This window comes from Melanotaenia boesemani, chromosome 4, assembly GCF_017639745.1.
Source record: "Melanotaenia boesemani isolate fMelBoe1 chromosome 4, fMelBoe1.pri, whole genome shotgun sequence".
NCBI lineage: Eukaryota > Metazoa > Chordata > Actinopteri > Atheriniformes > Melanotaeniidae > Melanotaenia > Melanotaenia boesemani.
The window spans coordinates 36,685,273-36,697,697 of NC_055685.1; the positions used below are offsets into that span (position 1 = coordinate 36,685,273).

General features: G+C 42.2%; 1 protein-coding gene across 5 annotated transcripts in view; it reads left to right on the forward strand.

Moving 5' to 3' along the window:
* The first annotated feature begins 922 nt into the window (after window positions 1–922).
* Window positions 923–12,425, forward strand: part of kcnq5b (potassium voltage-gated channel, KQT-like subfamily, member 5b) — a 139,743-nt gene continuing 128,240 nt past the window's right edge. For 3 of the 5 annotated variants that reach the window (XM_041982780.1, XM_041982779.1, XM_041982781.1), the window contains exon 1: window positions 924–1,568. In XM_041982780.1, coding sequence (XP_041838714.1) covers window positions 1,228–1,568 — 341 coding nt within the window. In that variant the 5' untranslated portion in view covers window positions 924–1,227. Of the gene's footprint in view, window positions 1,569–12,425 lie in introns of all 5 variants that reach the window. The other 2 variants (XM_041982782.1, XM_041982778.1) reach the window with 1 other exon arrangement.

The following is a 12,425-nucleotide window of genomic DNA, read 5'->3' on the forward strand; positions in this document are numbered from 1 at the left end:
CATCCTAAAGGAGTCTGTGCAGCCTGCACAGCTTGTCTGTAGCTGTAAACACCAGTAGATGGCGTAGTTTTGAAGGAAAGTCAGAATAGACTGAGCTTCGAGGACAAGCATCTCCTGCATTTCCCATGGATGAGACGTTCGAGAGCACACCTCCGAACACACCATAATAGGCTATGGCCCCTGCTGCCATAAAAAGCAGTGATGCTGCATCTCATCTAAGGGGTCAGAATTAGGCAGCTGGAGAAGGAAACAGCTCAGGTTGGTGTCATGAGTCTGGGGTGTGCGTCTGTGAAGAGGAAGTTGACGGCGGGGCGTCAACTGACACTTTTTACCACTTTCACTTGAGCTGTAGCGACTCAAAATAAACAAGCTGGTTCCAGTTCGCTCAGCAGTTTGACACCATGCTTTCTTTGAGAACATGACAAAAAGCTTTGAATTAACTATCAGAAGGTACACACAACTGAAAGCGAGGCGATAAACTTTAGCGGAAGAATGACGCGTTTTAAGGCCACGTGGTTCCAAATTTGATCAGATTAAAGTCCGAGAGTCTCTAATAAAACCAGAATTACGGAACATTTCTGACTCAGTCTGAATGAAATAATTTAGGTTCCTCTGTAATACGTTCTGCAGATGTTAGGTGCGCCTTCCTCCGTCTGCAGCAGCCCAGTTAAGCGGAAAATTCATCAGAACCCGTGTCACCCTCCTGAAATGTGGCAATTTTTATTATTATTATTTTTTCTTGCGGGAAATGAGAGACGGTTACTCATTTACATCTCCTCTGCCGTGACACACAGCGCGTGAACTTCAGTCGTAAACGTGAAGATAAAAACCTGAGATAAAGTCGCTTTGCGCGCGCATTGACGCGAATCTGTCGTGGACGCGCAGCTCTGAAGCAACAGGCAAAGCTCAATGGAAACAGTGACCTTCGCCGACTCTCGCGATCCCTCACACGCTCACTAGCCTGTCGTTTGTTTTGTTACCATTGCGCGCGGGCAGCCAGGCGCCGCGGGTACGTTTTTACGCACGGCAACGGTTGTGTAAACGGGAGTTTGATGCGAGAGAGAAGAGGGCGGTCAGAGTGTGACGGTATACCGCGCGCCTGGCGCAACTCACACTCCTCAGACTGGTAGACTGCGTCTCGCACGTGTGACTGAGTGGTCGTCCAGGGCAGAGGACACGCATGTTAGTAGGGTCCTCTGTGCACTTGCTGCAGGCTTTGGTGATGCTATGCCTCGGAATCACAGCGGAGAGGAAGGCGGCACCGGGCTCTGGATGAGGACGTCGCCAGGGCACTGCACTGAAGACTACGGCTTGAACGATGTGGAGTCCGGGCGAAAGATGATGAACAACGCAGGGGACGGTTTACTGTCGCCGACCAGCACCGCAGGTGCCGGCGGGTCGGACAGCCTGACGGCGAAGCAGGGGGCCCGACTCAGCCTGCTGGGAAAGCCGCTCATATACAGCGCGCACAGCGGCCGGAGGAACGTGCGCTACCGGCGCCTCCAAAACTACCTGTACAACGTGCTGGAGAGACCCAGAGCCTTGGCGTTCATCTACCATGCGTTTGTGTAAGTTCCGTTTATGATTTGCATCACTTGTTGAAGATCACCTCAGTAACAGAAGCTGCTTGAGTCTCAAACTCTTTGACGCGTCTGTTTCTGATGGCTGACAGGTGATAAAACAGTGAATGAGCAGCTCTCCATCAGTCACATCCACAACATCCCAGAAAACATCTCTGCTGTTCGGCTTTATCAGATCTGAGTGGTAAACTCGAGCACATTTTCACTGACTTCTGCATGTATCAGGGCCTCTGGTGAATTGGTTTTAAAGCCTAGGGTCAGTTGGGTCCAGAGTGTCAAGAGTTAGGAGGGTGTTTGGTCCTGCTGTCCCAAACAGCTGCGCTTGATTTCCCCGCGTGCGACTGTTTTGGGTTTCTAACAGTTTTTGAAAGGGAGGAAGTTGAGACACATGTTGACAGTAGGGCACCATCTTTTTCGTCCTTTTTTTTTTCTTTGGAGAGTGGGTGTGTGTTTGTGCATTAAGGGGCCGGGCCTCAGAGAGAGGAGGGCAGCTGTTTGATTTCAGCTCATGAAATTCATCACTTTTTGGATTTTTTTGTTTCACATTGTTGCTGGATGATATGGTTGATCAGGCAGTAACTTTCAGTTTGATATTTTGAAACTCCACTTAATGCCATAGATAGATAGACAGACAGACAGACAGACAGACAGACAGACAGACAGACAGATAGATAGATAGATAGATAGATAGATAGACAGACAGACAGACAGACAGACAGACAGACAGACAGATAGATAGATAGATAGATAGATAGATAAACAGACAGACAGACAGACAGACAGACAACTTTATTCATCCCCAAGGGGAAATAAGTTGTTATAGCAGTACAGTATAGTACACAAAATACACAAAAAAAACACAATAAGATGAAATATTGAAAGTAGAAAAATATAATAAATACACTTAAAGGCATTTGTGAGATGTGTAGATTATTGTAGATTAAGTGTAATTATTCTTCAATGTGACTAAACACTTTTTGGATTTTTTGTTTCACATTGTTGCTGGAAGATCTGGTTGAGCAGGCAGTGACTTTCACTTTGAAACTCCACTTAATGCCATAAATAGATAGATAGATAGACAGAGAGAGAGAGAGAGAGAGAGAGAGAGACAGACAGACAGACAGACAGACAGACAGACAGAGAGAGAGAGATAGATAGATAGATAGATAGATAGATAGATAGATAGATAGATAGATAGATAGATAGATAGATAGACAGACAGACAGACAGACAACTTTATTTAATCCCCAAGGGGAAATAAGTTGTTATAGCAGTACAGTGTAGTACACAAAATACACAAAAAAACACAATAAGATGAAATATTGAAAGTAGAAAAATATAATAAATACACTTAAAGGCATTTGTGAGATGTGTAGATTATTGTAGATTAAATGTAATTATTCTTCAATGTGACTAAACACTTTTTGGATTTTTTGTTTCACATTGTTGCTGGAAGATCTGGTTGAGCAGGCAGTGACTTTCACTTTGAAACTCCACTTAATGCCATAGATAGATAGATAGACAGAGAGAGAGAGAGAGAGAGAGAGAGAGAGAGAGAGAGAGAAAGAGAAAGAGACAGACAGACAGACAGACAGACAGACAGACAGACAGACAGAGAGAGAGAGAGAGAGAGAGAGAGAGAGAGAGAGAGAGAGAGAGATAGATAGATAGATAGATAGATAGATAGATAGATAGATAGATAGATAGATAGATAGACAGACAGACAGACAGACAACTTTATTTAATCCCCAAGGGGAAATAAGTTGTTATAGCAGTACAGTGTAGTACACAAAATACACAAAAAAACACAATAAGATGAAATATTGAAAGTAGAAAAATATAATAAATACACTTAAGGGCATTTGTGAGATGTGTAGATTATTGTAGATTAAATGTAATTATTCTTCAATGTGACTAAACACTTTTTGGATTTTTTGTTTCACATTGTTGCTGGAAGATCTGGTTGAGCAGGCAGTGACTTTCACTTTGAAACTCCACTTAATGCCATAAATAGATAGATAGATAGATAGATAGATAGATCAGTTCTCCCCATGTATACGTAGGTTCTCTCTGGCTTCCTCCCACCGTCCAAAGACATGCAAGTTATGTTAATTGGTCACTCTCTCCCTGTGTGTGTTTGAATGGTGATTTGTTCTTATATGTGTTGGCCCTGCGATGGACTGGTGACCTGTCCAGAGTGTACCTGCCTCTCAGCTGTTAAATGCTGGGATAGGCTCCAGCTTCCCCCCGACCCGTAATGGACAAGCAGTAGATAATGATTAAATATAATGGAAAATCTCTAAAATAGTTAAAATAATTAATTATATACAATTTCTATGAAAATTCATAAAACATACAATTTATAAAATGAAAGTTATTAAATATTTAATTTCACAGCATAGAGGGCCAGCCGTTGTTAAACGCAAAGTAGGGAGTAGCATGATGTAAGATGAGTCTTCAACCACACAAAAACGGCTTATATTTTAGTAATGTAATCATTTTTATACCACAAAGCGATCTGGCTGGATTTACTACTCTCTGTAGGTGTTTCCATCTGATTTTCTACAACAGATTGTCCTGTTTTAAATTCTGCTGTGACAGCCAACATGTCACCTTTCAGTCATATTTTTATATTTATTTATCTTCGTCAGCAGAAGTTTTAATCTGGCATGAGTTACAGAGTTGTGTGCTCAGGAGGATTTATCATCTCTGGTGTGTGTGTGTGTGTGTGTGTCCATTGTGAGGTGGTTTCAGACATCAGTTAAGCCCAGTTCTTTGAGGCTGTACCAGTGTACAGATGCATCAGTACAGTAAGTTTTTTTTTTTCTTTTTTTTTCGTCCACCATGCTGTTCTTCTAAAAGGTTGACTCAAAAATGCAAATCAGCCCATCTTATGAAAGCGTTGACTCACGCACGCCCACGGGGATTTTCAGCCGCAGACTCCTTCTCTCCAGCGCTCATCAGCATTAGGAATGCATGGTCGGGTGGCTGTGAAGTCGCTGAATGATTCTCTTTCATTCCTGTGGCAGAGAGTTTGAACTGGGGATGTGGAGGGAGCCGAACTTTCCCTCGGTCCTCCTTTGCCTCTCCTGCACTGTGATGATGGTGAGTGGTGTTGAAAGTTGAGCTGGTCAGCTGGTGATAACTGGAATCATTGACAGTTGTTGCAGTCTTCGGCCAGAGTTTTGTTTAATAACCCGTCCACCTTCACACATGCTTCGTATTTAAAATGATCATGAGTTTAAAGGTGAGATTGTTGTTTTTAGGTTTTAGATTTCAGATTTTAATTATGCAGTGTAGAAAAAAAAAAAAACACCTTTCTTTGTAATTTTCAAAGAAAGCAGTTGTTTGATGGACCTTCATCAGAGACTGTCCCCAAACATCAGACATCAAAATATTGTTGAGGCAAAATGTAATTTTCCACAATCTCAGCCAACAAAAAGGTTATTTTCTCTCTTTTATGATTTAAATAAAAAATTTGGCCTTCGTTTTTCATCAGGCTGTATACCACAAAGAAACTCCGAGCGGTTCAGTCCAGTGTAGAAGTTCTGTTTCATCTGAAAAATGTTCACATTTTCTGAAGGTCTTCTTTACTTATTGTTTTTCTAGCTTTATATTCTTTGCATATATTTCAGATAAAACTTGTTTACTTTCTGTTGGCCTCCTGCAAAACAGTCGTGCAGGTTTTAAAGCTCCACTACTGAGCTATGGCATGTTTTCCATAGTTTTGGGCCTCCTAACAAAAGCTCTTGTCCTATCGTTTGCTCTACTATGCTAAGGTCTTCTTGCATTTCTTTGCTGGATCAACCATGCTGTATGTTATAGTGTGTTAAAACCCAGTTGCTAGTGTGAGATGGCACCTAAAGAAAAACACAGCTGCTCCAGGGTGGGAAAAGAAGTTCTGAAATGCAGTTTCTCAGGCTTGGAATGCTGCGATGACTGTTCATAGAATGAACATATGGAATGTTAGCATGCCATCAAAGCGATTCAGAAGCAGTTGAAGCTTGGAAACTAATGTTGTGTTGCAGTAGGTCGGCTTTCAGACTAAAAGACAAAACTAGTCTACAAACAGAACAAACAGGTTCAGACGAGTCGTGTGAATGTTTATAAACTACCTGCCTATAGACTACATCCCATCACTCACTGCTGACACGTTCTCAGAACAACAAGCAGCATAAAGCCAGCAGGACACAAAATAACTGGAAATGTATATCTCACAGAAACCGCCCAGATTAGATGGGTATGTTTGACACATAGCAGGTAGAAACAGCAGAGCAGCAGCTGCCTGCCTGAACTAGCACGCAGGCGTCGCTTCATTCAATGCAGGTGTGTTTGATGAGGTGGAATCCGTAGATCAGTTCAGTGGATAACAAGTTGGTGTTTGCTGTTACCACAAACTGCTTCAATACAGTTTAAATTTCCGTTAAACATCCAGAGATCGACATGAGATATCACATTCGTGATTTTACATAACCACTTCCATTCATATCAAATTACAAACATATCAAAATCTGATTTTCTTTCTGAACTCAGTAAGACTTTTAAATGAAAAACAATCTGTTCTTCGATCAAAAAAGCACTCGACCATATTCTGGATATTGAGCTTTAAAACCCTTTCATGGAAATACTGAAAAGCCATGGACCCCCTGCCCCTCTGGGCTGTAAGCATGCTTTTATGCTTTCAAAAGTGAGATTCTCACCAAAAATACTTCAATCTGGCCGAGTTCTGTCCTTCCATAAAGTCAAAGTTAAATGAACAACATAAAGCCTGAATTTTTATTAAAATAGGGACAATGTGTTGACATTAATCACAACGGCTCTGAATGTAAAAGCCACCCCCTGTGCTCATTGGGAGACCCCCTTGGGGGGATGCTGGACCCCAGGTTGGGAATCAGATCGATGTATTTTAGAAGGCCGAGTAGAAAACAAGGAGTGAAGTGGTTGTCAGGGTTCTGTCGATGGGAGAGTATAGAAGGTTTTTCTTCATCATTTAACTGAAAGGTGGAGTTATTTTAGAAAAGAACATTTTAAATGTGTGAATCATGTGACTCATTGAGTAAAAACAAATGAATTATTTCCTCATTTCTTCATTAGAAAAAATGTTTTTTGTTTGAAAGTTAGTTAATAATTGCCGCAGATGATGTAGAAGCCTGCAAAAATGGAGAAAACATACGCAAGAAGTTAAATTTGGCATCCATTTATTAGATATTTAAGGCATGTAGATTTTTATCTTACATGCTACTGTTAGATGGTTCATGTTGTGACATTTGATCTATTTTACTCTTTATTTTGTTGCTGATTATTATTCCTATTTCTGTGCTATAGAAATACATTCTCCTCAAGCTGATGGAGTAACTCCAGAGTTGTTGTGGTTTAAACATCCACGGCACATGACATTTATGAGAGCTGAGTTATTTTAAATGTTTAGTATTCACTTCCAAGAGGATGTTAGTGGCGTTCCCGGCTGGATTCCTCCCAGACTGAGAGTGCTCTGGCTACCTCTTTCTGGATTCATTTTGGTTTCATCCCGATGTTCTGTTTTTTTACTGAGGGTTGGATCTGGAGAGTTTGGAGTCTAAGTTAACCCTTTGAACTATTTGTTTTGTCTTTAGATGATATCTTTTTCTGAAAAGTGGCAACGGGCCAGATCTGCAGCTTCAGGCTTGTTTAAGATAAATGGCCACTTTATAGCTTATTTTTACTTTGTCTTTTTTTTTCCATTCATGTACACAGTACTTTTTATTTGATCCATTCGCTGGCCACTTTATTAGGTACCCTACATTTTGCTAGGACTGGGTTGGACCCATTTTCCCTCCAGAGCTGCCTTAATTCTTGGAGTGATGAATTCAACAAGGTATTGGAAACCTTTCTCAGAGGTTTTGACAGGACATGACAGCATCACACAGTTGCTGCAGGTTTGTCGGCTGCATCCATGATGAGAATCTCCCGTTCCACCACATCCCAAAGCTGCTCTACTGGACTGAGATCTGGTGGCTGTGGAGGCCGTTAGAGTCCAGTGAACTCATTGTCATGTTCTAGAAAGCAGGTGGAGATGATCTGAGCTTTGTGACATGGTGCATTATCCTGCTGGAAGTAGCATCAGAAGATGCTCCACTGTGGTCATAAAGGGATGGACATGGTCAGCAACAATACTCAGGTAGGCTGTGGTGGTTAAACCAGGCCATGTTAGTGTGCAAAGAAAATCTCCCCCACACCGTTACATCACTAGCAGTCTGAAGCGTTCATCCAAGGCAGGATGGATCCATGCTATCATGTTTCCACCAAATTCTGAGCCTAGCATCTGAATGTGGGGCTGAAATGGAGACTCATCAGACCAGCAACGTTTCTCCATCTTCTATTGTCCAGTGTTGGTGAGTGTGTGTGAATTGTAGCCTCAGTTTCCTGTTCTTAGCTGACAGGAGGCACCCGGTGTGTCTTCTGCTGCTGTAGCCCATCTGCTTCCAGGCTGGATGTGTTGTGTGATCAGAGATGCTGTTCTGCAGACTTTGGTTGGAACCAGTGTTTATTGGACTTCCTGTTACCTTTCTATCATCTCCAACCAGTCTGCCCATTCTCCTCTGACCTCTGACATCAACCAGACATCTTGGTCCAGACAACTGCTGCTCACTGGATATTTTCTGTTTTTCAGACCATTCTCTGTAAACCCCTGAGATGGTTGTGTGTGAAAACCCCAGTAAATGCTCAGACCAAAACCATGCCACGTTCACTGTCACTTAAATCCCTTTTCTTACCCAGTGTGGGGTTTAAAGTTTTGCCTGAGGACACATCAACACATGGAGGAGCTTGAAATCTTCCATCTGGTAGATAACACATTCATCTCACAGATCTAGTGAAACTAACCTGCACAGGTTGGTTCATCATTGCAGCCGTCACAAATAAAACATTAGGTAACTGACAGGTGAAAATATGTTATTAGGATTTGGGTTATTGAGTGTTTTTGCTGGACACTGACCAGCTTTACACCAGCTTATTGTCTTATTTCCCTATCAACTGAGGCATCAAATGTTTGTTTACGTGATTCTCCATCCTTTAAAATGATGATAACCTCACCTCACCTGTCAGTGGTTTTAATGTTTGTGATCAGAGCTGCATAGGAGTTTTCTTCAAAGATTTGTTGAAACAAAATACAGAAAAATTAAAGAGAACCAGTTTTTTTTTTCTCTCAGCACATTAAGGGTAGGAAAAACCAGTATAACTCACATGATGATTCAGCACTGGTGCATGGTGTGTGAGCATGTCCTTAGAAATCACATAAGCAGGTGTATTATTTATGTGTATGCTTTAAATAAGTCATTTTTAGGCACAAAAGCATGTTTGTGTCACAGCACGTTCAAATTTCTTAAATTATTTTAACCCCAATAACATAACCAATGTTTTCATCAACTGAAGCTTAATGTTTGGAGGTCTTGCTTTAGTTAACAGCATCACAGACAGGCGCGTTTTAGACGATTAAAGCGTTTTTATAACACACAAGTTCAGTTTCATCAGCCACTGCTTTCCAGAGGCGATTTTTAAAAAGACAAAACCAAACCACTCATGTTTATCTGCCTTGCCTGAGCATCACATAGGAACAGGTCAGAGGGGCGAAGGGGCTGACGAGGCTGAGTCCAGTTATCCTGAGGTGGACCAGCCCACACAGCTCATCCTCATGGCTCTGATGTTTATAGTGATGCAACATCTTCAGCTGTGTTTCAGCACACATCCCCTCAAGAATGCTTCTTAAAAACTTCAGTATACTCATACAAATCTAAAATTGTAATAAAAGAATCATCTGTCCCTGGCCAGGTCCTAACATTAGGTAAATACAATCTCAGCGAGATTATTTATTGAATTACCCCATGATCCAGCAGCTTTGAAGACTCCTTTCTCATCAATAAATTGAATTGAAGGTTTTCGGTATGATGTTATCAGTCTCTTACAGGGTTGTGGGGGGATTTTTTTGTCCATTCTTCTTTGCAACGTTGCTTCAGGTCATTCAGGTTTGCAGCTTTGGTTTTGCAGAGCTCTCTGAAAGTCCCACTTAGGGCTGGACAATATTTCAAGATTTTTAAATATATTGAGACTTTTTCACAAATGAAATAGAATCAGTCGTTACAGTTTATATCAAGGAAATTTTGTTTTGAGTTAAAAGTATCTTTTCTTTTTGGATTTTGCATAACTGTATTTTTGTTATAGTTATTGAAAAGCATTTTTCATTCAATTTTTTTGGAAGATTATTTAATCTAATACACAGCTACTTAAATTTCAGTCAACTGTTTTAATGGACATGTGCTTCTAATCCTTAATAAAAGTGCATTTAACCCTCAAGGCTGTAAGTTAGAACCTACTCTTTGGAATTCCTCCGCTGCTGCACCTTCCAGTATACTGTACGTCTACTGCAAACAACATATTTTCATCTGTTCCCTACATGTGGCAGCAGCAGCAGCACTGAGCCAGTCTTTGTGCAGCACCCAGTTGTGCCTGGGGTCCCAGCCTGCCCTCCATCCTGCTTGCACACATATACAGTGCTGCCATTCATCTCATGTCTGGATTAACAAGCTTTTATCCTTGCAAGCATTTTCAGGAACGGGAAAAATGGGGTTTACAGTTTTCCTCCACATCGTGTTTCTGAGTCTGAACGCTGAAGTGGTGACATGGACTTGCTGCTCTCGCTGGTTAAATCTCTATCTGTTGGTTATTGCTTTTTACCTGCAGTAAAGCACGGTGACTCATCCAGAAAGCTGTGCTGCTTGGTGTTATTGGCCATGTGAATCCACCTGACACAATACAATGTATAGTACACACCTGAATGACCAATCAGTGCTGCTCTTATTGTCAGTGCTATTAAATCTCACATTATGAGTAGTTTATAGTCAGTTTTTCTTTCTGTAGGCCCTCTGCTGTTCAATAATCAGCCTTGTATTGTTTTATGTTCAGCTCCCTGTAAACACTGCTGTAATTTCTTTGAAGACTCCATATCAGTTGTTTTTTTTTCAAGCATCTTCTTTTGCATCAAGTCAATTACAGCATGTGACCTAATGGAAAAAGGCTTCTTAGAAATAACAAATGAAGAGCTGTATGTACAAGTAGTCTGTTTTGCTTCAGTATCAAAGTAGAAGTGGTTTGATCAGAGCGGTGATAGAAAGCAGAACCGCTCTCCGGTCAGTAGAAGTCAGTCCAATGTTGACTCTTGTATCATTACTTGTCCCTTTCTCTTCTTTCTTTTTCTTACTTTTTCTAATGATGTTCTCTTGGGTTTCCCTTTGCTTGGGTTTGATGGGTTTGTGCTGCTGTAATATGTTGTACTGGGACAGACAAAAAAGTTGTGGAGACCCTGCAGGGCAACGACAGATCCAGGAATGTATATAATTGATGTCAATGTGCCATCAAAACGGGTCAGAAGCTCAAAGTTTTAATCTCAGAAACGTATATAATGGTACTTTAAACAATTCAAATAATCTGGAAGAATTTCAGAGTATAGAGGACAAGGGAAAGTCTAAGCTGGAAACCATGATTTCTGATTCCTTAGGTGGACCTGCATTAAGAACCATGATTCATCAACAGTAGATAGAACCACATCAACAAGGATTACTTGGGAAATTTTTGTCAAGCTCTACAATATAGAGTTACATTCAGAGATGTCATTTTAAACTTTACAGAGCAGGAAAGAAGCTGCATGTTAACCTGGTCCAGAGTTCCAGAGGTGGTGTTGATTTCTCTGGGCTGGGAAACATCTGGGATGGACCATCTCACAGAGTCAAATCTAAGATTGTGGTCAGATGGATCAGTATTCCAGACCTTTGTTGGAAGAAATGGAGCAAAGAGCAAAAAGGAGCATCCAAACTGATGTCAGCAACAAGTCAAAAAGCCTGGTTCTGTGATGGTGCAGGGTTGAATCGGGGTTCTGGGTTCTGTGATGGTATGGGGTGGGATCAGGGTTCTGTGATGGTGCAGAGAGGGTTCGGGGTTCTGTGATGGTGCCGGATGGGATTGGGGTTCTGGGTTCTGTGATGGTGCAGGTTGGGATCAGGGTTCTGGGTTCTGTGATGGTGCAGGTTGGGATCAGGGTTCTGGGTTCTGTGATGGTGCGGGGTGGGATTGGGGTTCTGTGATGGTGCGGGGTGGGATCGGGGTTCTGTGATGGTGTGGGGTGGGATTGTGGTTCTGTGATAGTACGGGGTGGGATCAGAGTTCTGTGATGGTGCGGGGTGGGATCAGGGTTCTGTGATGGTGCGGGGTGGGATCTGGGTTCTGTGGTTGTGCGGGGTGGGATCGGGGTTCTGTGATGGTTCGGGGTGGGATCTGGGTTCTGTGATGGTTTGGGGTGGGATCTGGGTTCTGTGGTTGTGCGGGGTGGGATTGGGGTTCTGTGATGGTGCGGGGTGGGATCAGGGTTCTGTGATGGTGCGGGGCGGGATCTGGGTTCTGTGGTTGTGCGGGGTGGGATCAGGGTTCTGTGATGGTGCGGGGTGGGATCGGGGTTCTGTGATGGTGCGGGGTGGGATCGGGGTTCTGTGGTGGTGCGGGGTGGGATCCGGGTTCTGTGGTGGTGCGGGGTGGGATCCGGGTTCTGTGATGGTGCGGGGTGGGATCAGGGTTCTGTGGTGGTGTCTCATTATGCCTGGACTTGTCAGGCATAACAACCTTGTCACACATCTCAACTTAAGTCTAAATCTAAAGTCTGGAACAAGCTGCCTGAGGAGATCAGCTCAGCAGAATTAACGTCTTCTTAAAACATCCTTTTATCTGACACTTTTGGTTTTATTTACTAATTGATTGCTTCCCGACAATTATATTTTCTTTATCTTTATTATTGATTATTTATTTGGAGTGGTGTTGTGTATT